The sequence below is a fragment of the Barbus barbus genome (assembly GCF_936440315.1).
Source record: "Barbus barbus genome assembly, chromosome: 27".
In the NCBI taxonomy this organism is placed as follows: domain Eukaryota; kingdom Metazoa; phylum Chordata; class Actinopteri; order Cypriniformes; family Cyprinidae; genus Barbus; species Barbus barbus.
This window is the reverse complement of record NC_136755.1, coordinates 26,429,780-26,451,113: the sequence shown is the minus strand read 5'-3', so window position 1 is coordinate 26,451,113 and position 21,334 is coordinate 26,429,780. Positions and strand designations below refer to the sequence as shown.

Here is a 21,334-nt window from a genome sequence, read left to right as displayed (position 1 = left end):
CTGAACGAACCAGACCCTGCCAGGCAGGGCCCAAAGAGACGCATTCGGCAGCTCACTGCCCAATGGTCTACTAAGGGAATCAGGCTCTCGAAACTGACCTCTGGTGTCCGAGAAATGGCCAGACCGCTGTCTCGCTGCGGAGCTTCGGAGGGAGACGCGGTCTCTGGCAACTGAGGCGAGTTTCTCAGGCCCGCAGTCACTACCGGCGGGGAATTCTGAGAAAAACACTCGCTGGGACCTGCTGTGCCCTGGAACTGCAGGGTTGACAGACAAATCCCCGGAGAGCACCGAGGGGAGACGGTCACCGTGTACCGCGGTGCAAGCCGCTCCACCCCAGTAGGGGTCGCTCTCCGCGGTCCTGGGGCTCGCCCGTCAGGACCTGCTGCGCGAGGAGCTGGTATGCGGAGGAGGCTGCGCCCGCTCAGCAGCCGCCTGAATTTCGAGAGCGCGCATACCATCTGCCCTCAAAGATTCCACCCGCGATCTCAACACCTCGGTGGAGATCGGGGGAAACTGAAGGCTCTTGTGGCTCCTCACACTGGGGCGAGAGAGGCGGCGAAACCTCGTCAACGCTCGTCACATCCCTTTTCCTCGGAGGACGCAGCGTCAAGCCCTCGTCTCGGGGGGAAGAGTACCGCTTCCGAACCACGAGACGGGGCGCCAGATCTGGTGGATACGGGAGAAGATAGTTTCTTTTCTCTTCTCTTCTATATGCCCGCCAGCCAGATCAGCCTTTTTTCTCTACGAGCCCAACGAGCGCAGCCACCGCTCTGCCTCGACAGAGTGGGGCTGGCTTTATTTGTGCTTGTGCAACACTAGAGTTTACAACGCTCATCATTTCTCATCCACCTCCTCGGTAGGAAGACAAGCGGGGCGACGAGCCCTCTCTCTGGGGGAAGAGAACCGCTTCCGAGCACAGAGAGCGGGCGCTGGATTTGTTTTGATCCATTTGCGAGCCGCGCGAGCGCAGCCACCGCTCTATCTTTCTTTTGCACAAAAGCGGGGCCGACAGCGCGTGGAGAGCTCGCTTTCCTTCTATATAAATTGGGGCGACAGAGGCGGCGAAACCTCATCAACGCTCGTCACGTCAACCTCCTCGGAGGAAGACAGACGAAGCGTTGAGCCCTCGTCTCGGGGGGAAGAGACCGCTTCCGAATCGCGAGACGGGGCGCCAGATCTGACGGATACGGGAGGAGATAGGGACATTCCCGTCTCACTCTCGTTCGCCAAATCAGCCTGTGAGTCCCACGAGCGCAGCCGCCGCTCTGCCTAGGCAAAAGCGGGGCCAGCACCACGCGGGGAGCTCACAAAGACTCTCTTCTCGAAGAGAGCCCTCCGAGTGCGGAGTGTGCGCAGCGAGAGCCGCTCACAATGCGGGCAGTCAGCTCCCTCGAGAGCCGCTGCCTCGCGCTCCGCACTCAGGTAGACCACGCACAGATCATGTGTGTCCCCGCTCATAATGCTTTTTTTTTTCATAACGCAGGCAGTGGACTAGCACACAATCTGAAACGCGATCTAGGATCGCCCCCTGTTTTGGTCTTGGCTTTAGGGATGTCTAATTTCTTTTCAGGACATACAACACTAAATAAGACTCACAAACAGATATGGACTGACAACACACAGAGCGCTTGCTGAATGACAAAAAGCTGACGCGGGCTCTGCCTCACGTGCTTATATACTTCCTGGTCGTGACGTCACTCCGCCCGTGACGCCTCGCCCTTCTATCGGACTAGGTGTAGACGATATTCAGAGCGTCGGTTACGCTGATGGCGTTCCCCTAGCGTCTTCCGACGCAGCTCGACGTTCCTGGAAGGGAACTCATGGTTATCTTTAGGTCACGTCCCAAAACCATTCAAGCTGGCGGTTATTAAGCCTCTTATTAAGAAACCACAACTAGATTCTAATGAACTGGCAAATTACAGACCCATTTCAAATCTTCCGTTTATGTCTAAAATTTTAGAAAATGTTGTGTCTGCTCAATTGTGCTCCTTCTTGCAAAAAAATGATCTCTATGAAGAATTTCAGTCAGGTTTCAGGCCTCACCATAGCACAGAAACTGCACTTGTTAAAATTACAAATGACTTGCTTCTTGCGTCAGACAAAGGCTGCATCTCATTGCTAGTATTACTGGATCGTAGTGCTGCGTTCGACACTATAGACCATGATATACTCATAGATCGATTACAAAACTATACTGGTATTCAAGGGCAGGCTTTAAGATGGTTTAGATCCTACCTGTCCGATCTCTACCACTTTGTTAATTTAAAAGGAGAGTCATCATAATTATCACCAGTAAAGTATGGAGTACCACAAGGATCTGTCCTAGGTCCTCTGCTATTTTCAATATACATGTTGCCTCTTGGTAATATTATTAGAAAATACGGGATTAGTTTTCATTGTTATGCTGATGATACTCAGCTATATATCTCAACAAGACCAGATGGAACTTCTAATCTATCTAAACTAATAGATTGTGTAAAAAAAGTTAAATATTGGATGATCAATAATTTCCTCCTATTAAATTCAGATAAGACAGAGATATTACTTATTGGACCAAAAAACAGTACACAGAATCTCTTGGATTACAATTTGCAACTAGACGGATGCACTGTCACGTCCTCTAAAGTCAAAAATCTGGGTGTTATATTAGACAGCAACTTGTCCTTTGAAAATCATATTTCCCATGTTACAAAAACAGCATTCTTCCATCTTAGAAACATTGCCAAGCTTCGAAACAAGCTACCTGTTTCTGATGCAGAAAAGCTAGTTCATGCTTTCATGACCTCTAGACTGGACTATTGTAATGCACTGCTAGGTGGTTGTCCTGCATCTTCAATAAACAAGCTACAGATAGTCCAAAATGCAGCGGCTAGAGTTCTTACCAGGTCAAGAAAATATGATCATATTACCCCAATTTTACAGTCTCTGCACTGGCTACCTATTCAGTTCCGTATCATTTACAAAATATTATTACTTGCCTATAAGGCCCTAAATGGTTTAGCTCCAACCCGCTCCCTAAGGTCGCAAAACTCTGGACTTTTGGTAGTACCTAGGATAGCAAAGTCCACTAAAGGAGGTAGAGCTTTTTCACATTTGGCTCCCAAACTCTGGAATAGCCTTCTGATTAAATCTAGATTAAAGACACATCTCTTTAGCCAAGCATTCACATAATGCATCGTATAATCTTGTACTGAAGTTATATCTGATCAAATGTACATTTATTATTATTCTTTAGCTTGGGTTGAACAAATCATTTTTGCTTAGATGGAACAGCAGGTACGCTAATTATGTCTCTATTTGTTTCTCTGTTGATTAACATCCCGTGGTAACTAGGAATTACAGAAGCTTCAGTCTGGATCCAACCCTTAAATGATCTGAGATGACCGAACACCTGAGAAAAGATGATGCCAACCCCTCAGAGGACTTCGGAGGATGCCAATGCTCAGACAACATACAGAGTTACCAAATTTAGCCATAACTCAAACATATTAAGGTTCCACAATATATAAATATATTGTGGAAACTTAAATTCCTGTAGAGCTGCTTTGCAACGATTTGTATCGTAAAAAGCGCTATACAAATAAACTTGAATTGAATTGAATCTAAACGGTCACTGAGTACTTTCTAATTTACCTCACTTCCTTTGGGACCAACGGGACCCATCGGACCCTAAAATAAGAAAAATACATGATCATACACACAGAACGGGCAATAATACGCTTCTGTGTTATGTTTATCACAATGAACAATGAGCACACCTGGTCTCCTTTATGACCCGTGTGACCCTTGATTCCACGAGGGCCCATGAGTCCTTGGTCACCTTTATCTCCCTGCGGAAGTAGTCAAGATAAAGAATTACAATAACAATGTACAATTGTACAGCACTTCATCAAATAATTGCCTTTTAACAGTACTCATTCATGTACTGTAATTATGATAAATAGAGAAAATGGTGTGAATAGCCACCCTTTATTTCTGAATTCATTAAATGAGTTAGATATAATATTACATAAACATGTTTTGTATAATTATTATGCACAGTTTGTATTAGTGCATCACCGATCATTTGATTCTGAAAATAGCATGCAAAGGGTGCATGACTGCATGCTTTTAAGCTAATATTGTCCAACAGAGACTACAGTATATAACAGAGTCTTGCAGGTTTTATGAAAGAAAAATACTTTTTAAGACCAAAGAAAAAAAATAAAAGGAATAATTGTATTAGTGATGCTTTAATTTTTTTTTATCAATTTCCAATAGATCTCTATTATTTTTAATTTATTATAAAAGAAAATCTAGACACACTGCACAAAAGTCATGTTCTTCCTCCATATTTCCTCATCTTAACTGTAAAATAAAGTGTTGTTTTCTGAGAAATTGATCAAAATGAAAAGTTCATGATTAAAACAAGAACAAATAACTAAAAACTCATTTTTGAAAGGGAGAACAAGTTTTTATTCCCCTATCCACATTTTGTAAGCATGCATCAACTCACTTTATGCTGTATAATTTCTCAGAAAAAAAGACTTCATATATTGTGTTTGCATATTAAGTAAATATATATTTACTTAAGGATGTTTAGATATTGGTACTAGTAAAAAGAACAAAATTACTGTATTCATTTTTTGCAGTGCATGCAATATTTGAATTTAAGCCATTCTGGTCCAATTTAAGACCTTTTCAGCCCTTTGTTTGTGGAAGGGAAATTAAGACTTATTAAAACCTTTTTAAGACCTGCAGAAACCATAAGTTGCCAGTTTTAGAATTTTTGTTTTTAGCCTAAAAACAGCAATATTGAATTTAAATGTAAACATAAATAAATAAAAGAATAAAATAATTAATTAATTGTGTATTGATACTAAATTTATTATTTATGCTAAAATAAATGCTAGAACTTAACAAAAGGTGCTATTAATACACAATTTAGTTTGTTTTTACTTGCACACTTACTATTTGCTTACATGTACTGTCTTTTCCATCTCCAGCAATGTCTGTGTTTGGTGCATAGTATACTGTATGCATGCAAATTGGGACGCAACCATGTAAAGAGCCATAATCAGACCAACAGTCCAACCCACCTGGATTCCTTGCGGGCCCATTGGGCCAACTGGACCCTGTTTTCCTGGTTCACCCTGAGAAAAGAAGTTTGTTGTTTAATTGAATCCATTTTTAAGAAAGTACCATGAATTGCAATCTAACCAATTGTAACCAATGCAAAAAAAAAAAAAAAAAAAAAAAAAAGCTCTTAATGTTCAAAACTTTTAAAAGAAAACACAAATATTTATGTATATGTTCAAATTATGCTTTATTACAGTGGCTCCTTTGGTTCCTGGAGTTCCATCTTCTCCTGGTGGTCCAAGTGCTCCCTAAATATAAAATTAACATTTAACAAAATATAACAATGTCTTACATGTATGCACAAACAAAAAGCTACTATAATAATACTTACATTTTTACCAGGAAGCCCAACTGGACCAGTCGGTCCTACAGCGCCAGTTTCACCCTGCAAAAGAGATAGCGATTGCTTGTCGTGCATCACTGTTTTCAAATTTAAATGAGATTCAGCATATTTAATTTTCATGTAAATTAAGTTTTACCTTCTGGCCTGCAGGCCCCACGAGTCCCTGTTTTCCTGGTAAACCCTAAATTTGAGATGCAGCATTGTTTAGCCAAGGTGAGTTGCAGATTTCCTCATTTAAAGTTTGTTGGTGTCAGTATACACACATACTCAGGTAAATGCAGTGTTTACTGTATAGCAGGCAAACTCATCGCAGCAGCTTTGAGAATCATTTCAGGAAAAGCACAGCAGAATAACATATGCACATGCTGATTAACTCACTGGAATTCCCACAATTCCTCTGACACCAATGGCTCCGGGCAGACCTGGATCTCCCTGTCAAGCAGACAGCAAATTCTCAAATTCTTCTTCGGTTTTTATCATTGAACAAACCAGACTTGGGAATAATTTTGTCACATAACAATATGCATTTTAATAATCAAATATGTAAAATTCAGTATAATAAAAAATAAATATACATTGCAGTGCACCATGTACAACTATACATTCTGAATTCTATGCATTATCAAGAAAATGATCATCATGACTCACCTTCTCTCCTGGAGCTCCTGGTGCTCCATCTGATCCATGCTTTCCTGGCTCACCCTACAAATAAACAATCTTCATCATCTTTAAAGTTGACATTTCAGATAACTCTTCCAGCACAGTTTCATATTTATTCCAGTGATGGCGCATATAAAGGTCATTATTTGGGAAGTCGTGGCCTAATGGTTAGAGAGTCTGACTCGTAATCCAAAGGTTGCGGGTTCGAGTCTCGGGCCGGCAGGAATTGTAGGTGGGGGGAGTGAATGTCCAGCGCTCTCTCCACCCTCAATACCACGACTGAGGTGCCCTTGAGCAAGGCATCGAACCCCCAACTGCTCCCCGGGCGCCGCAGCATAAATGGCTGCCCACTGCTCCGGGTGTGTGTTCACGGTGTGTGTGTGTGTGTGTTCACTGCTGTGTGTGTGCACGTTGGATGGGTTAAATGCAGAGCACGAATTCCGAGTATGGGTCACCATACTTGGCAGTATATCACTTCACTTCACTTATGAGAATAAATCTGATGAATCGGTCACTCACAGTGTCACCCTTGGCTCCAGAAGCTCCTTTCTCTCCCGGTGCTCCAATCGCACCCTAAAACAACATATTAGAATTCTTCAGACAGAAACAAGGTACTTAAAATGATTTTAATGTGATTTTTAATCTTAAAATGATTTTTATATTTATTTCACAGTGTTTTAGATTAGGGTAGATCATCTGGACAGCAATAACTCACATCGTCTCCTTTAGGCCCAGGGTGTCCCTGTCGCCCTCTGATGCCTTCAACACCCTGTTAAGACACAAATATTAATATTATTAAATATTACATTGAACTGTATAAATCACAAATCTGAGAATAGAGTATAACACACAGGCTAGCTCTGAAATCATGTTTTCTAACTCATAAATATAAGACTTAAAACCTCTGTATTTTGATATCAGCCTTTAACATTTTGATCACATATTTGATTTAAAAGAAAAAACAAATCTATGAACTACAGCTCACGTACTGGTGATCCTGGTGGTCCGGTAGGTCCTGGGATCCCGTTGAATCCGGGAGGACCCTGCAGACATATAACACACAGGCTAGCTCTGATAATATACCCACATCTGCTTTTTGTTCTGCATACAAGAGATATCTGTATATCTGCACACAGAGCAGTTTTACAATCGCTGCAGACGTTATTCGATTGGCTGTATTGAGTTTTTAACAAATGTAAATATTATTTCACGCATTGATCAGACTCAAGGACATTGCTCTGTAAGCATTCCTCTGGTTTCTCGCTCTTCTCTCGGTCTGTTTCAGATGAAGGTGTTGTAAGTCTTACCCGATCTCCTTTATCACCATGAGGTCCAAGGAATCCGATTGGCCCCCGCTGACCCTGCATGGAAATTTGCTATTTTATATTTCTTTTTTTTTTCTTCAAAACTTGTTTTGTGTATAGTGCTTTGCCAGTATTATATGTAAACACAATCATGCCAATATAATACTTTAAAGTGACACTGATATTCTTGGTCACAGACAATATTGAAAACACACCATACTCCGTAATGCATAAACAAATAAACAAGTTTTCATACATCATCTCCTGGACGTCCAGGAGGACCTTGCTCCCCGGCGGCCCCTCGCTCTCCCTGTTAATAAAGAAGAAAATGCTTAAGGTGTTTATTGATTTAAAGTTCAGGAGAGCTTGTTTATTACGGTTTCTTGATTTGTATCATTCTTAAGAAGGCTTTAAAAGCAATCTTACCTTTTCACCTTGGGTACCTGGCACACCGTCCACACCAGGAAGACCTCGATGTCCCTGGAAGAGAGATTCAATTTAATAATACACTCATTTCGTTACAAAAGTAGCTGGTGTTTGGCCAATGAAACATTCTTCAGTGAACAAAATGATGTATAGCTGCTCCAGAAAGCACATTTAGTCTTTCTGCAGAGAGAAGTAAATGGAACCTTTTAAGAGATGTTAAAGTTTGTCTTCAATAATTTATTTTTATTTTAAAGTAATATTTCAATTTCTTACAATTTTATATTTTTATAATTATATTTTACGTTTGTTTTCTGAGTCAAAGTTTAATCCTTAGGGCTGGCGCCTCACCTTCATCCCCGGCAGACCAGGCAGACCCTGCGGTCCAGCTGGACATGTTGTCTGGTACTGCTAACAAAATGAGACACACAAATGCATCAGGTCTATTCATCATCAACTGCAGGATCAGACAGGAAGTGAACAATAACCCACAACCAGCATTAAGCTCACCAGAGACATGTAAACCAAGCACTGACGATTTAAGATGAGGGAGCACAACAGACACTGCAACTGACTGTCAGCTTTTTTCACGAGCCAATGACAAATTATTAGGGCTGGGTTTTGATATTTCATCATTCAATTCAATTTCGATCAATTTAATTCAACATCGGTTCATTTAGATATTAGCAATCAGGTACAGTACATATCAATTTTGTTTTTCATGGGGAAAAAAACTGAACTAATGCTATTTTACCACACTACTATATTTAAGTTATTTGTAAACAAACATTTAAATTGTACTAGAAAGTTTTTTTTTTTTTTTTATAAAACATATTTATTCGAATTTTTAAAATGATTATTATGTTTCCACTCCAGTTTGTTTTTGAAATATAAACATTTAAATAGTGGATGTCATAACTTGTTTTCATTATGGATCTATTTAAACATTAAATATAGACAGGTTAAGTAAAAATATATGTAATATAGTATACAAATTTAGCAAAATGCTATCAAGTTTATGTTCACTGAATGGTTTTTCTGAGGTAAATGTATCATGTGATATTGTTTACGAGCTGTTTCACTGATGTCTTTCTGCAGTTGAAACTCTGATTGGGCGGTTATATGAGACATTATACATTTTGGTAGTTATATTGTTTCATTATTTTCTTTTTATTCATGTTCTTTTGGTGCTATAAGTAGCAGTAAAGAGGAAGAGATGATCTGTTCATGCTACAGTGATCTGCCACGCCACATTAAAGTGTGCCAAAACATTATTTATTGTTTGACTTTTGTAATACAATTGACTTTGTTTCATATCAAAACTGACAAATATTTATTGGATGGGAGGTGCGCTACAAATAATGTTTTATTAAGTTTTGTTCTCGAATTAAACGAAAGCAGTATAGATCTATTCGTTCATTAAAATGAGAATTGATTAAAATCAAGAATTCAATATTTTCAGCCCAGCCCTACAAATTATAGAGCACGTTGACATTTTCCAAGTTCCACATGTCACATACTCAATCTTTCTGTGTTTTAAGATCTAGGTCTGATATTATTGAAGTGTAACACGCACTCACAGTCTCCCCACTTCCCTCAGGGTTCCCAGCACCTTGTGGTCCCTACGGACAGCAGAATGACAGCAGCGTAGTTTAGATTCAGAGACACACGCTCAAGCAAAACCTCAAATGTTACAGTGGTCAGAACATCTCTGCATTAGTTTTAAACCCTCTAAAAGCCAACAGAAGTCACCTGATCCAGTTAAGTAAGGGTCAACAGAAGGGACAAAAAGACTCAAAACATCTTAGAATATCTAAAACAAAACGTGAACTTGAAAGTCAATAGCAAACCTTCAGCCAAAATTCCCTTCAAGGCTAAATTTGTGTCTGTATCTTGGACTGTATGCTTAGTAACTTGTATGTTATTGTACTAACAAAAGGCTGACAAAATTTAGTTGATCTAATACAATTTTGTACTAAAGTACTATATCAATTTCATTATCAATTTCAAAAATATCTTATTTTTATCTTGTGTTACAGATTTTATTTTCAGTGTTGAAAGCAGACTAGTAAAATGACTTATCCTGGAATAAGATGGAATGAAAATGATACAAATTTGTCAATATAGATGCTGAAATGTGTTCAGTGTTACAACTTATCTTAATAACTCACGAGGTAAATGTAAAAATCAAATAACTGTAAAAAATCATTCTATAGCCATTGTTCATGTTAAAAAATTATTTAGTTCAGTAAAACCTATGTTACTGTTTATTTTAGATCAAATATATCTAGATTTGTCTAAATGCCTACACTGGAATGTGATATTCTCATTCAACCCCCCTTTTTAAACAAATCACACCCCCATGTATATATACCCATTTATGTATACATATACTATGCATATACATAAATGAAAGCTAAATATGTATATATTTAGACTAAACTGAATTAAACTCATTACAGTTGTGTACAGTTGTAAGTTAGTAAGAAAGCATTTGAAATATGTAAAATGCTAAAAATGTCAATGGCAGAAGCCGGTCTTACTGGAGGTCCTGGTGGGCCTGGTGGTCCTGGGAGCCCAAGTCCTCCTCTTGGTCCAGGAGGACCCTGGAAAATTCAATACCATAAAGAACACTTTAATTTAGGTACCAGAAACAATCAAGCTACAATAACAAGATTAAGTATGAAGACGTATATCCAATGCCAAATTCACACTGCAAAGGTGGCAAAGAAGCACTTCTGAAGTGGCATTTAGGTGTTTTTACACAGACATGCAGCTCAGAGGTGGCATGAATACATTTACACAGCAATGATAACTATATACTTTGATACTAGAGGCTGAAGTGGGTCAAAGCAGGCATAATTTATCTATGGCTTTTATTAGCATTATGTTTTCTTAGTAGGCACAGAGCAGCCTTAAAGCTCCGTGCATAGGTGTATAAAGATGCCTTTATATGTGTCTTAATGTATTTTGTACTACTTTGAAATGAATTCTGACCTCTGGTCCAATGTTTCCCTCATCTCCTGGAATACCAGGCTTCCCTGGGGGTCCCTGCATGAGTGGAAAACAGTGTTAAAAGGTGAAAATGTAAATTTAAAAGCTGAGAGCGAGACAAACCAGGTTTTTCACAAATAAAAAAAACTGTTTTTTTTTCACATACTGGAGGCCCAACAGTCTCTGGTCCCTAGAAAAAGAAAATACATAAGTCAAATCTTCAGAATGAATAATTTGTCTTAAAAAAAAAACATTATTTACTTTGCAAGTAAATACAATTCAATTAAAGACAAGAAAACAACACAAACACATTTAGCATTGAATGATTTGATTGTTTTCCTAAATGGAAATACAATAAATAAATACTCACAGGGGGTCCAGCAGGTCCAGGGAAACCAGGGAGACCCTACAAACCCAAAGAAAACAAATGTCAGCAGTCCTACTTGGATTGTCATTTTTGCAACGATTTTGTTTGGGATCAGCAAGGTTTTTAATGTTTTTTAAGGAAGTTGCTTATGCTAATCAAGGCTGTATCTATTTGATCTAAAGATACTCCATTAATAAACCTACTGATTATTTAGCTGCAAATTATGCAGAATCACCAAAAACACTTTTATTGACGTTACATTGTTACACATTATTGCAGAATTATTGTCTATTAAGATCTCTTACTCTTTCTCCCACCGGTCCTCGCGGTCCCATGGGGCCCATCGGTCCCTAAAGATTCCACAGTGATTCATTTAGCACAGTGAAATACTACAGTTTGTGTGAAACCGATGTGTAAATCTGCAAAATATTGATTGTATTGTTGGTTTAGGTTGTGTTATTAAATGGTAAAGGTCATGTGTCTCAGTACTGACCATTAGTCCTGGGGTCCCCTGCAGTCCCCTCTGTCCTGGCAATCCAATCTCTCCTCGATCTCCTTTACTGCCCTACAACACACAAACAGCTTTATCATCATTCAGCATCGACTGCAGCCGTTGCTAAGATACAGCGGGTCTATGCTAACATAATTAGCCATGCTGGACTCCTCAGTGCATCTGTCCTCATCTGATAGGACCAGAGTCAGATCTGAGCAGCGTTTGACCTATTTATGGCACATCAGATGATGGTGCAATTCAACCACACTGGATTGATTGGGTGGGTTTCAGATCTGACAACCTGTAAATGCATTTTCTGATTAGAAATTATAATACAAAATTGTTTTATTGGGAACAACATTCAAGTTCAATAAAGGCAATATTCAGTCTTATTGAATAAACTAATGCAATCTATATCAGCTTCATAATCTTTTTTTTTTAGCTTACAATTAATTTATTTTAATAAAATTTTATTTTTAAATATTATTTTAAACAAATACTTATATCACGTTGTGTATGTGGGGGGGGTGTATTCGTGAAGAGCGTGCAATCTGTGATCGCGTGCAGTTATTGACGCTAGCTAAATCGTTCAATTGCTTTCTTATGTGGGCTGTTTAATTGGTACTTTCGCTTTCAATATCGATCACGTTCAGCAAGGAGGGGAGAGGATGGAAGGTGGGGAGGCACAGTAACTCGTTTGGGGGGCCACGGCCTGCGAGTGCCCCCCTTGGTGCCGGCCCTGCTGTGCGTTTTCTAAAGACGTGCTCTCTCTCCTTAGAGCACGCGCCCAATGTCTTCAAGCAGTACCAAGTGTGCCATGCCTCCAAACACAAGGTGAGAAACAATAATCACCTTTATATAAGGATAGATCAGGTGATTTGTTGTTTGGACCTCTAATTTTATATATGTATATATTTATATAATTGGACCTCTAATTATACTTTATTATCAATTTTAATGTCTAGTTACTTTTCACCCACCCTGTACATAACATATCTAATTATATGTGGGGTTCTTTATACATGCTTATAAGGCCCCGGGCATACATGATTATTGCGTACGTGTGGCATAAGTTGTTCTTGAATTTTTTCGTACATGTAGAGTAAATTTTAGTACGAAAGTTTTTGATGAATCATGATGTATTCGTGAAAATGTCCGTACGCACATTTCACGCAAAAATTTGTGCGTACACATGTTTAGTGAATGAGACCCAATGTCTTCTTGAAGAGGTTGGAGATGAAGATTTTCCTCCAATGTTTCACACTTACCAGAGCTCCAGGAGTGCCTGGGGTGCCTGGAATACCCTAAAGAACAGGAAAAAACCCCCCAAAAAACAGAAAAGGACACTATGTGTTAAAAAACAATAAGTAAGTCAGTGAGACAGGACAGAGGAGTTGACATAAGAAAATCTCTAACGAGCAACTATTTTTTTAATGAGCAGAAAGACTTGCATCTCTCCCATCTCTGCCTGGTTCTCCTTGGGCTCCACGAGGCCCCTCAGGACCCCCAGGACCGGGGGGACCGGGGATCGGCTTGGGATCCGGCTGTAGGAGGTTGAAGGAGCAAAAGAAGGAAAAGCAATCCACTGAATGCCAAAATCAATAACTGGAAGGGTTGCAAATAATCTCTCTCTACCAAGGACCTTAACAAATTACTTTAACACAATAAGGAATAAAACATGTATCATTCGCTCTCCGCTGCCAGCTTCTCTTTATTAGCTAAAGGTTTAAACGAGCCAAGGAACAACACATTTACAAAATAACTTCCATTGTTAAGCAAACTTAACCTAACCCTAATAAAATAACACATTATTTACTTTGCAGCGTTAATAACCTCTAGCATATAAATACATAAAAGCTGTTCTGGGTCATGTTTTGTTGATTGAAGTAAGTATAGCAGGTAGCAAATGAGTCAATTCAGCAACAAAGCAATGTAGTAGATTATTTGCTAAAAAAAATAATTTATTAATAGATTAACAAAAAAGAAAAACAAAGTAAAAAATCAAATACCTCAGCATTGGCATACATCTGAAGAAGCAAGAGAGAGAGAGAATTAAGATTATTGCAGAGTTAGTGAAGATGAAACCCCTTCACCAAAAAGAGAAAGCACACCTGTTGATGACGCCACAACATGCGGCCAACAAAAGCGCCCCTGCCGACCAACTCATCAAAAACAAAGCAAATGCATGGATTTTGACATTAATGCCAACTGTGGCAAAGTGAGATGTTACAAGGTCTTTTGAGGCAACTAACCTATCCAGACTGCTACAGCAATAATCTATCAATATGTTTAGGCCATACTTCGGTTATGCAGCACATGTATTAGATAGAATGAGAGTAATACTGTTGATAATTTTATTCAGAACTTTGCATAAAGTCTTAAATTGTACAACTATATTTACAATTATTTACAAAAATTAAAGGGATAGTTCACCCAAAAATGACAATTCTGTCAATTACTCTCCCTTGAGTTGTTCCAAACCTATATGAGTTTCTTTCTTATGATATGATATTTTGGCAAATATTGTTAACCAAACAGGTAGCCACTGACCTCCACGGTATGGAAAAAAAATATGGAAGTCAATGACTACCATCAACTGTTTGGTAACCAACGTTATTCAAAATATATTTTTTAACCAAACAGTTGACGGTAGTCATTGCCTACTGTGGTGTGGAGAAAAAATAAAATAAACTATGGAAGTCAATGGCTATTATCAACTTTTTGGTTACCAGCATTCATCAAAATATCTTCTTTTGTGTTCAACTGAAAAAAGAAACTCATACAAGTTTGGCTCGACTCAAGAGTGAGTAAATGATGACAGAAATATAATTTTTTGGGGTGAACTATCCCTTTAAAACCAGCCTAAGGTGGTTTGATGATCTTAGCTGACAAGGTTAAATAGTTTTAGTGACGTTTTGGGTGCTTGCTGATGAGGATAGGAGACCGACAAACCACTTTTTAGTCTTTCAACAGGTAACCGACCTGATTTCTCCATATTTAAGTGGTTAAAACATAACAAAGAGAGACTGTGAATGGTCAGATTCTCATTTTAGACAAAACAGGAAGTGATAAAAGCATAGTTACCTCAGACTGAGGAAGTTCGGTACAGCTTTCTCTCTGAGCTCTCTTTGGGTCACAGTGAATCAGCATCCACTGTAACTCAAACTGAAAAAAACACAAAACAATGAAGTTATTTCTTTATTTGACTATATAAACAAATCCTAAACCACAAGGCTTTTATGATTTACATGTATCAGAATTAGTTTTTTTCGGTTTTAAATCATTGTAAGTTTGACTGACAGCACTATCAGACTTATTTTTATCTGTCCTGGACAAGAAGTGACAAGGTGCTGAGGTCCAGCAATCTGGCAGTTACAATGACTGATGGTAACACATATCAGACAGTGTGACAGTTACACAGACTGACAGTTGCCTTTATCACAGGTAGTGACTGTAACAGGATGTGATAGATGTGATAGGTGCAGGGTGACAGTAACATTCATCAATTACAGTAAAGATTCACTGCAAAACCTAAGCAAAAATAAAACCTAATCAGAACACAAAAGAATGAACCCTTCCAAAACTTGAATCTTAGAAAGAATTAACCCTTCTAAAACTTTGATCTGAGATTTAACCGTACCGAAACTTGAATCTTAGAAAGAATTAACCCTTCTAAAACTTTGATCTGAGATTTAACCGTACCGAAACTTGAATCTTAGAAAGAATTAACCCTTCTAAAACTTTGATCTGAGATTTAACCGTACCGAAACTTTAATCTTAGAAAGAATTAACCCTTCTAAAACTTTGATCTGAGATTTAACCGTACCGAAACTTGAATCTTAGAAAGAATTAACCCTTCTAAAACTTTGATCTGAGATTTAACCGTACCGAAACTTGAATCTTAGAAAGAATTAACCCTTCTAAAACTTTGATCTGAGATTTAACCGTACCGAAACTTGAATCTTAGAAAGAATTAACCCTTCTAAAACTTTGATCTGAGATTTAACCGTACCGAAACTTGAATCTTAGAAAGAATTAACCCTTCTAAAACTTTGATCTGAGATTTAACCGTACCGAAACTTGAATCTTAGAAAGAATTAACCCTTCTAAAACTTTGATCTGAGATTTAACCGTACCGAAACTTGAATCTTAGAAAGAATTAACCCTTCTAAAACTTTGATCTGAGATTTAACCGTACCGAAACTTGAATCTTAGAAAGAATTAACCCTTCTAAAACTTTGATCTGAGATTTAACCGTACCGAAACTTGAATCTTAGAAATAATTAACCCTTCTAAAACTTTGATCTGAGATTTAACCGTACTGAAATTTTAATCTTAGAAATAATTAACCCTTCTAAAACTTCACTATTAGAAAGAATTAACTCTTCCAAAAACTTCAATCTTAGAAAGAATTAAGCCTTCCAAAGAAAGAATTAACCCTTCCAAAACTTCAAACTTAGAAATAAACACTAACACTTCCAAAGAAAGAATTAACCCTTTCAAAATGTCAATCTTCGAAAGTATGAACCGTTTCAAAGAACAAACCTTTCCAAAATTTTAATCTTAGAAAACAAAATCGAAAAAATTAACCCTTTCAAAGAAAAAAAATGAACCCTTCCAAAACTTCAATCTTATATATAAAAAAAACTAACACTTCCAAGAAAGAATGAACCCTTTCAAAATTAAAATTTTCAAGAAAGAATTAACACTGTTAACCAATGTTATGCTGGCAAATATGGCAATAAATAAACAAATAAATATCTAATGTAATTATTTGTTTCCTACATCATCTACAGGCAAATGCATTTTAATCATCTTCCTTACTTTGAAATGTAAAACTTTTTTGTGCACCTTTAAGAAAGTTAAATATATAGTTTATTAGTAAATATTCCAAATTGAACTGGTGACACTCACCACTACAGAGGTGTTGGGATCAGAATCCAGTCTTCCGATCAGAGTGTCTCCCTCCGTGTTGATGTAGCCCTTCCTCTTGATGGGTTTCTGGTCCACAGGGTGACAGTCCACATACAGCGTCACCAGCTCCTTCTCCACACCAACCATCACTTTGTGCCATTTAGTGTTGAAGAGGTCAGAAAGGCCTGGGAAGGTGACGGTCTGCACATCTCCCTCCATAGTGGTGAGGAAGAACTCCAGGGCCTGCTGATCTCCATTCAGACGCATACCTGCCTGCTTCAAACCGTCTTCATCCACCACCTGCCAGATGTTCCACACCTTGTTGACGGTGTTCTTGATCATGCGGAAGGTGGTCATGAAAGAGTACTCATCTGGGAAGCCCCTTGGAAAGTTCAGCCTGGTGGGCAACAAATATTGATATATGTTGAATATGTGTCTATATGTCTTATTTTTCACAAATGCATTGCAAGCAGGAATCAAGATACTGGTGGCTATCTATCTGTAATCTACTGTTAGATGCAAAAATAATGTGTAATGTTAAAGTAAATGTAATGTAAACTAAATTAAATGTGTACTGTTATTTTTAAAAAAAGTTTTCAAGTCCATTTTAAAGTAACAAATATGTATTTTAATGTAAAAGAATATTGGATATTGTGTGAAGGCAGGTGGTTTTAGTGAAATAAAATTAAAATAAAATAACAAAAAAGTATAATTTAAGAGCAAAATAAAATAATAAAGAGTGAAATAAAACTAATTTAAATAAATGGTGCATTTATGTTAAAAACATTCTAATGATTTTGAAGTTTTAAATACATATTTTAATTTATATGAATATTGAGTTACGATGTGAAAGCAAGTGGTTTTAGCGCAAAGTTAAAATAAATAAATAACAAAATAAAATAGCAAAATAAAGTGTGAAATAAATGAAACATGAAATAAAGAGAAAATTAAATATAAATATATAAATTAAAAATAAATGATAAAAATTCATATATAAATTAAAAACTTAAATATATAAATCTACATGGAAATTGTTATGGTCTGTGGCCGGGTGGTTTTAGTGAAAAGAAATTAAATATTTGTAAGTCGCTTTGGATAAAAGCATCTGCTAAGTGACTATTAATAAAAATTAATAAAAGATACAATAAAGAGAAAATTAAATGAAATTGTACATTTGTGATAACGTAGTGATGAAAAAATAAGGTTCTGAAACCTGTTTTAAATTTTTACATTTAAATTTTTAAATATGTATTGAGTTATGGTCTGTGGCTGGGTGGTTTTAGTGAATATAAAATAAAATAAAATAATAAAGAGTGAAATATAAGAGAAAATTAGATGAAATTGAACATTTGTCTCATAAACATTCTAGTGATTAATTTCAAATGAGAAAACCTGCCCATTTTCTAAACTAATAGCAGGTAAAACTCTTGAGTGTTTCTCAAGAATTGCAGAAAATGCTTCTGAAAATTTGTAATGAAGTTACGTTCTTGTCACAAAGCACATCTATTTATAAAAGGGATCTATTACCGATAAGAATAGTAATTCACCTCCATTACTGTCTGATCATCAAGGGAATAGCCCTGCATTATACACACAGAGCAGCTCGGCTTCAAGTTGCTCTGAGATAAAATTATGAATGCCAAACAGATCAGAGCCAAGTGCACTTTCATCTTCAAAGCCTGTGTGTTGTCCGTGAGTTATTTCAAAGGAACGGTGCTGGCTTTCATTGCACTGTGTTAAAGAATCAGAGGCCGGGCCGCAGGTAGAGACGGGACACCACAGCATCTGAGAATCAATTACCTTGTCCGGTTTTACACGCACCCTCTCTGGGCTTGACCCGTGTGGCGTTTTAACAGGCAGAGGCGCTCTGCGGGAGATGCTCTTACAAATGAAGCTACAGTGCCCTTTAACCAGCTTGTAAATGGATCAAGCGAGGCCATAAATATGGAGCTTCCTGTTGGCTTGTAAAATAAATGAGGGCCACAGTTTGGAATAATCTCTAATCTCAAGAAATCACTTTCTACATTTCCATTTCCAAGTCATGCTTTCCCGAATAGATATTAGCACTTCAAAGACTCAGAGTCCATCTCATAATTCGCCGGGTAGTGTCAGTTACGTAACATTTTCCTTTTGTTACAGCAGTTTTTAGACTGTATTAATGGAGATTGGCGTTATCCAAACACCCAGGCCTTGTCTTTTATGTCACATTATGCCACATTAAAACACTGTCAGATTTCATCTCTGTAACATCATTTACATTTCTATATTTTAACTTCTATTGAATTCATTATATTGAACCAGTGACTTTGTTTCCATCTATGATCATAACAGTCATATTCACTATAATTACCCTTGTGGCTTGTAAACGGCGATTGAAACGTATAGATTTCTCTCCTGATTCATATGAGACGACTTTATCACTGGAGAAAACAATATTATGGATAGACGACTCGTACATTAGCTGGAAGCAATGGTTTGAAGTTAAAAATGATGGATTTGTTTCTTGCTCCTCAAATGCCAAACATTTTACTAGGCCAGAGAAATAAACCAAAAGACTTGACAACCAAGCTAAAACGTGACTATTCGTGTGTCAATGAGACTGGTTGTCTGGGTATGCAGTGTTCTGCTCGAGCGGATCTGCATGGGTTCAGACAAGTCTGTTTTTGCATTATTAGAAGCTATTGAGAGCCTGATAACACCTGTCTCTGACCTGTAATAATGGAACACCTGAAACAAAGATTATGGATGTCAACAAGGTTATGTATGTGTGCTTATGTGACATTTCTAGCTTTAGTTCGTGTAGTGCATGGATGCATATAAGATGTAAGAGAAGTTTTAAGCAGTTGTATGCGTTTCGTACCATATGAACATGTTCTATAACTAAAATAAACCACACACTAAACCATGTATCGGTACCTGGTTGGGATCTGGAAGTTGGCCTCTCGGTCGAGTCTGTACGCCACCTGGAGGGCTGTGGATCCTTCTACCTTTCTGACGCCCCTCATGGGAATGACATCCAACTGAAACTGCGTGATCAGGTCAAACCCTGCCACACACAAATACATACTTCAATACTCAAAAATTCTAAAGCAATAATAATGGAATTTCTATTACAATTTAGAATCATTTCAGATCAAATAAGAAGTCTTTGTTCACACTACATATAATTATTTTTTTTTTTCCCAGAAAGGATCTTTTGGATGGACTGTCTTTCATAAGATAGACAGTTCAGACTGTCCAAATATGAACCAAACTACTGTTCACATAGAGGAAAAAACTATAATAAACTTTAATCGAAAATATTTAAAAGTATCAAAATATCTGATCTTTGCTGTCATAAAGCATAAACCCCTAATAACTTCTGCAACAAAACAAAACAAAACAAAACACCAGAGTGTCAAAACATTAAAATATAATTAAAAGGATTTTTTTTTCTTTTTTCGTGGCCTGTCATCCAATAATTTCAAAAATAGATATAAATAAATATAAATAAAAAATAATGAAAAAGGATAAAATAAAACAAATTAAAACTATCAACTGTCTGCCCGGTACAATGCATTTTACAATAAATCCCTTTGATTCTGTGTATATCCAAATTTTTATAGAAATTCCATTTGCATTAGTGAGAAATTCATGCAATACACTATTTATAGAAACATTAATATGCATTTATGCACATATCCAGTCCAAAAACATCCAGTAGATCTCTTTACATCTGTTTACTTCAGTAATTGCATTTGAACTTGCTTACTCCCCGTTTCCATCTGTGCACAGAGCAGCACATGTTTGTGATTTGAGGTTGCAACCTCCGCATTATTTGTTAAAAGCGAAGGAGTCACAACCAATTAAGATCTTGCTGAGCTAGAAGTTGGCCGGCCAGAGACCAAAGTTTTATTTGCCTCATTTGATATAAAGATGTCTTAAAACAAGGTGACTATCAGCTTCAGCATCTTTACCTAATAAACCAAACAGCTTCGTGCCGCTGCATGTCCTGCATACAGAAAACTACTTATAGGTAAACAATGCCTTAATTAAGAGTGTTTTAATGATGATGCATAAAGCATGGTTGTTAAATAGTCATGAGAAGTGCTCGAGTGTGCAGATATGTTTTTAAATAAAGGAGATGTAATTATATATACTGTATATATCATGCAATTTGTATAAAACATGCAATCCCCAAAAGACTATATTGTATGCATGCAAACATATGATGAAAACACATCACAGCATGGTTTTTCACAGTGATTATATTTTACCTGGAAGGTCATCTTGTCCATTCTTCATGGTTGGGCACACCGTTTCCCCATCTAATCTGTTCAAATCCAGCTCTGAAAAATTCATAAGTGACATGAGTGTCATTTCAGGCCTGTCTGCAGCGACATATCACCAGAGAATATGCTCAGATTGTTAAAAATGTGACATTCACCCACCTCATAACAGAAGACAAATTGTACCACAAACACATATCTTTTACAACAACAACAAAATAATAATAACAATAAACAGCAAATGATTTAAAACTATTAAATAAAAACTTAGATTAAAAAAACACAAGAGACTTAAAATATATTGAATAAATATTCAATTTTACAGCTATTATTTAAATATAAATACATATCAAATATATATTCACTTTTCAATTTGATTAGCTTTTTTTTAATGCAAAGCCCACCACTCAATCTAAATGACTTTTTAACCAAAAGAGGGAGTCATAATCA

General features: G+C 37.3%; 1 protein-coding gene across 1 annotated transcript in view; it reads right to left on the bottom strand.

Annotated features, from left to right (window-relative positions):
- The window catches only part of LOC306847469 (uncharacterized protein), a gene marked incomplete at its 3' end in the record, with an annotated part of 32,341 nt that extends 11,405 nt beyond the window's left edge, over positions 1-20,936 (bottom strand). The window contains exons 1-29 of the mRNA XM_079381414.1: positions 20,873-20,936; positions 19,533-19,662; positions 16,617-17,013; positions 14,787-14,867; positions 13,712-13,729; positions 13,154-13,246; positions 12,971-13,006; positions 11,703-11,774; positions 11,515-11,559; positions 11,213-11,248; positions 11,009-11,032; positions 10,846-10,899; positions 10,392-10,454; positions 9,429-9,470; positions 8,200-8,256; positions 7,852-7,905; positions 7,682-7,735; positions 7,429-7,482; positions 7,111-7,164; positions 6,837-6,890; positions 6,641-6,694; positions 6,110-6,163; positions 5,840-5,893; positions 5,598-5,642; positions 5,450-5,503; positions 5,313-5,366; positions 5,079-5,132; positions 3,759-3,830; positions 3,634-3,669 (exon numbers count right to left, since the gene is read on the bottom strand). Coding sequence (XP_079237540.1) covers positions 3,634-3,669; positions 3,759-3,830; positions 5,079-5,132; positions 5,313-5,366; positions 5,450-5,503; positions 5,598-5,642; positions 5,840-5,893; positions 6,110-6,163; positions 6,641-6,694; positions 6,837-6,890; positions 7,111-7,164; positions 7,429-7,482; positions 7,682-7,735; positions 7,852-7,905; positions 8,200-8,256; positions 9,429-9,470; positions 10,392-10,454; positions 10,846-10,899; positions 11,009-11,032; positions 11,213-11,248; positions 11,515-11,559; positions 11,703-11,774; positions 12,971-13,006; positions 13,154-13,246; positions 13,712-13,729; positions 14,787-14,867; positions 16,617-17,013; positions 19,533-19,662; positions 20,873-20,900 — 1,923 coding nt within the window. The 5' untranslated portion in view covers positions 20,901-20,936. The remainder of the gene's footprint in view (positions 1-3,633; positions 3,670-3,758; positions 3,831-5,078; positions 5,133-5,312; positions 5,367-5,449; positions 5,504-5,597; positions 5,643-5,839; positions 5,894-6,109; positions 6,164-6,640; positions 6,695-6,836; positions 6,891-7,110; positions 7,165-7,428; positions 7,483-7,681; positions 7,736-7,851; positions 7,906-8,199; positions 8,257-9,428; positions 9,471-10,391; positions 10,455-10,845; positions 10,900-11,008; positions 11,033-11,212; positions 11,249-11,514; positions 11,560-11,702; positions 11,775-12,970; positions 13,007-13,153; positions 13,247-13,711; positions 13,730-14,786; positions 14,868-16,616; positions 17,014-19,532; positions 19,663-20,872) is intronic.
- Between the last annotated feature and the right edge of the window lie 398 nt (positions 20,937-21,334).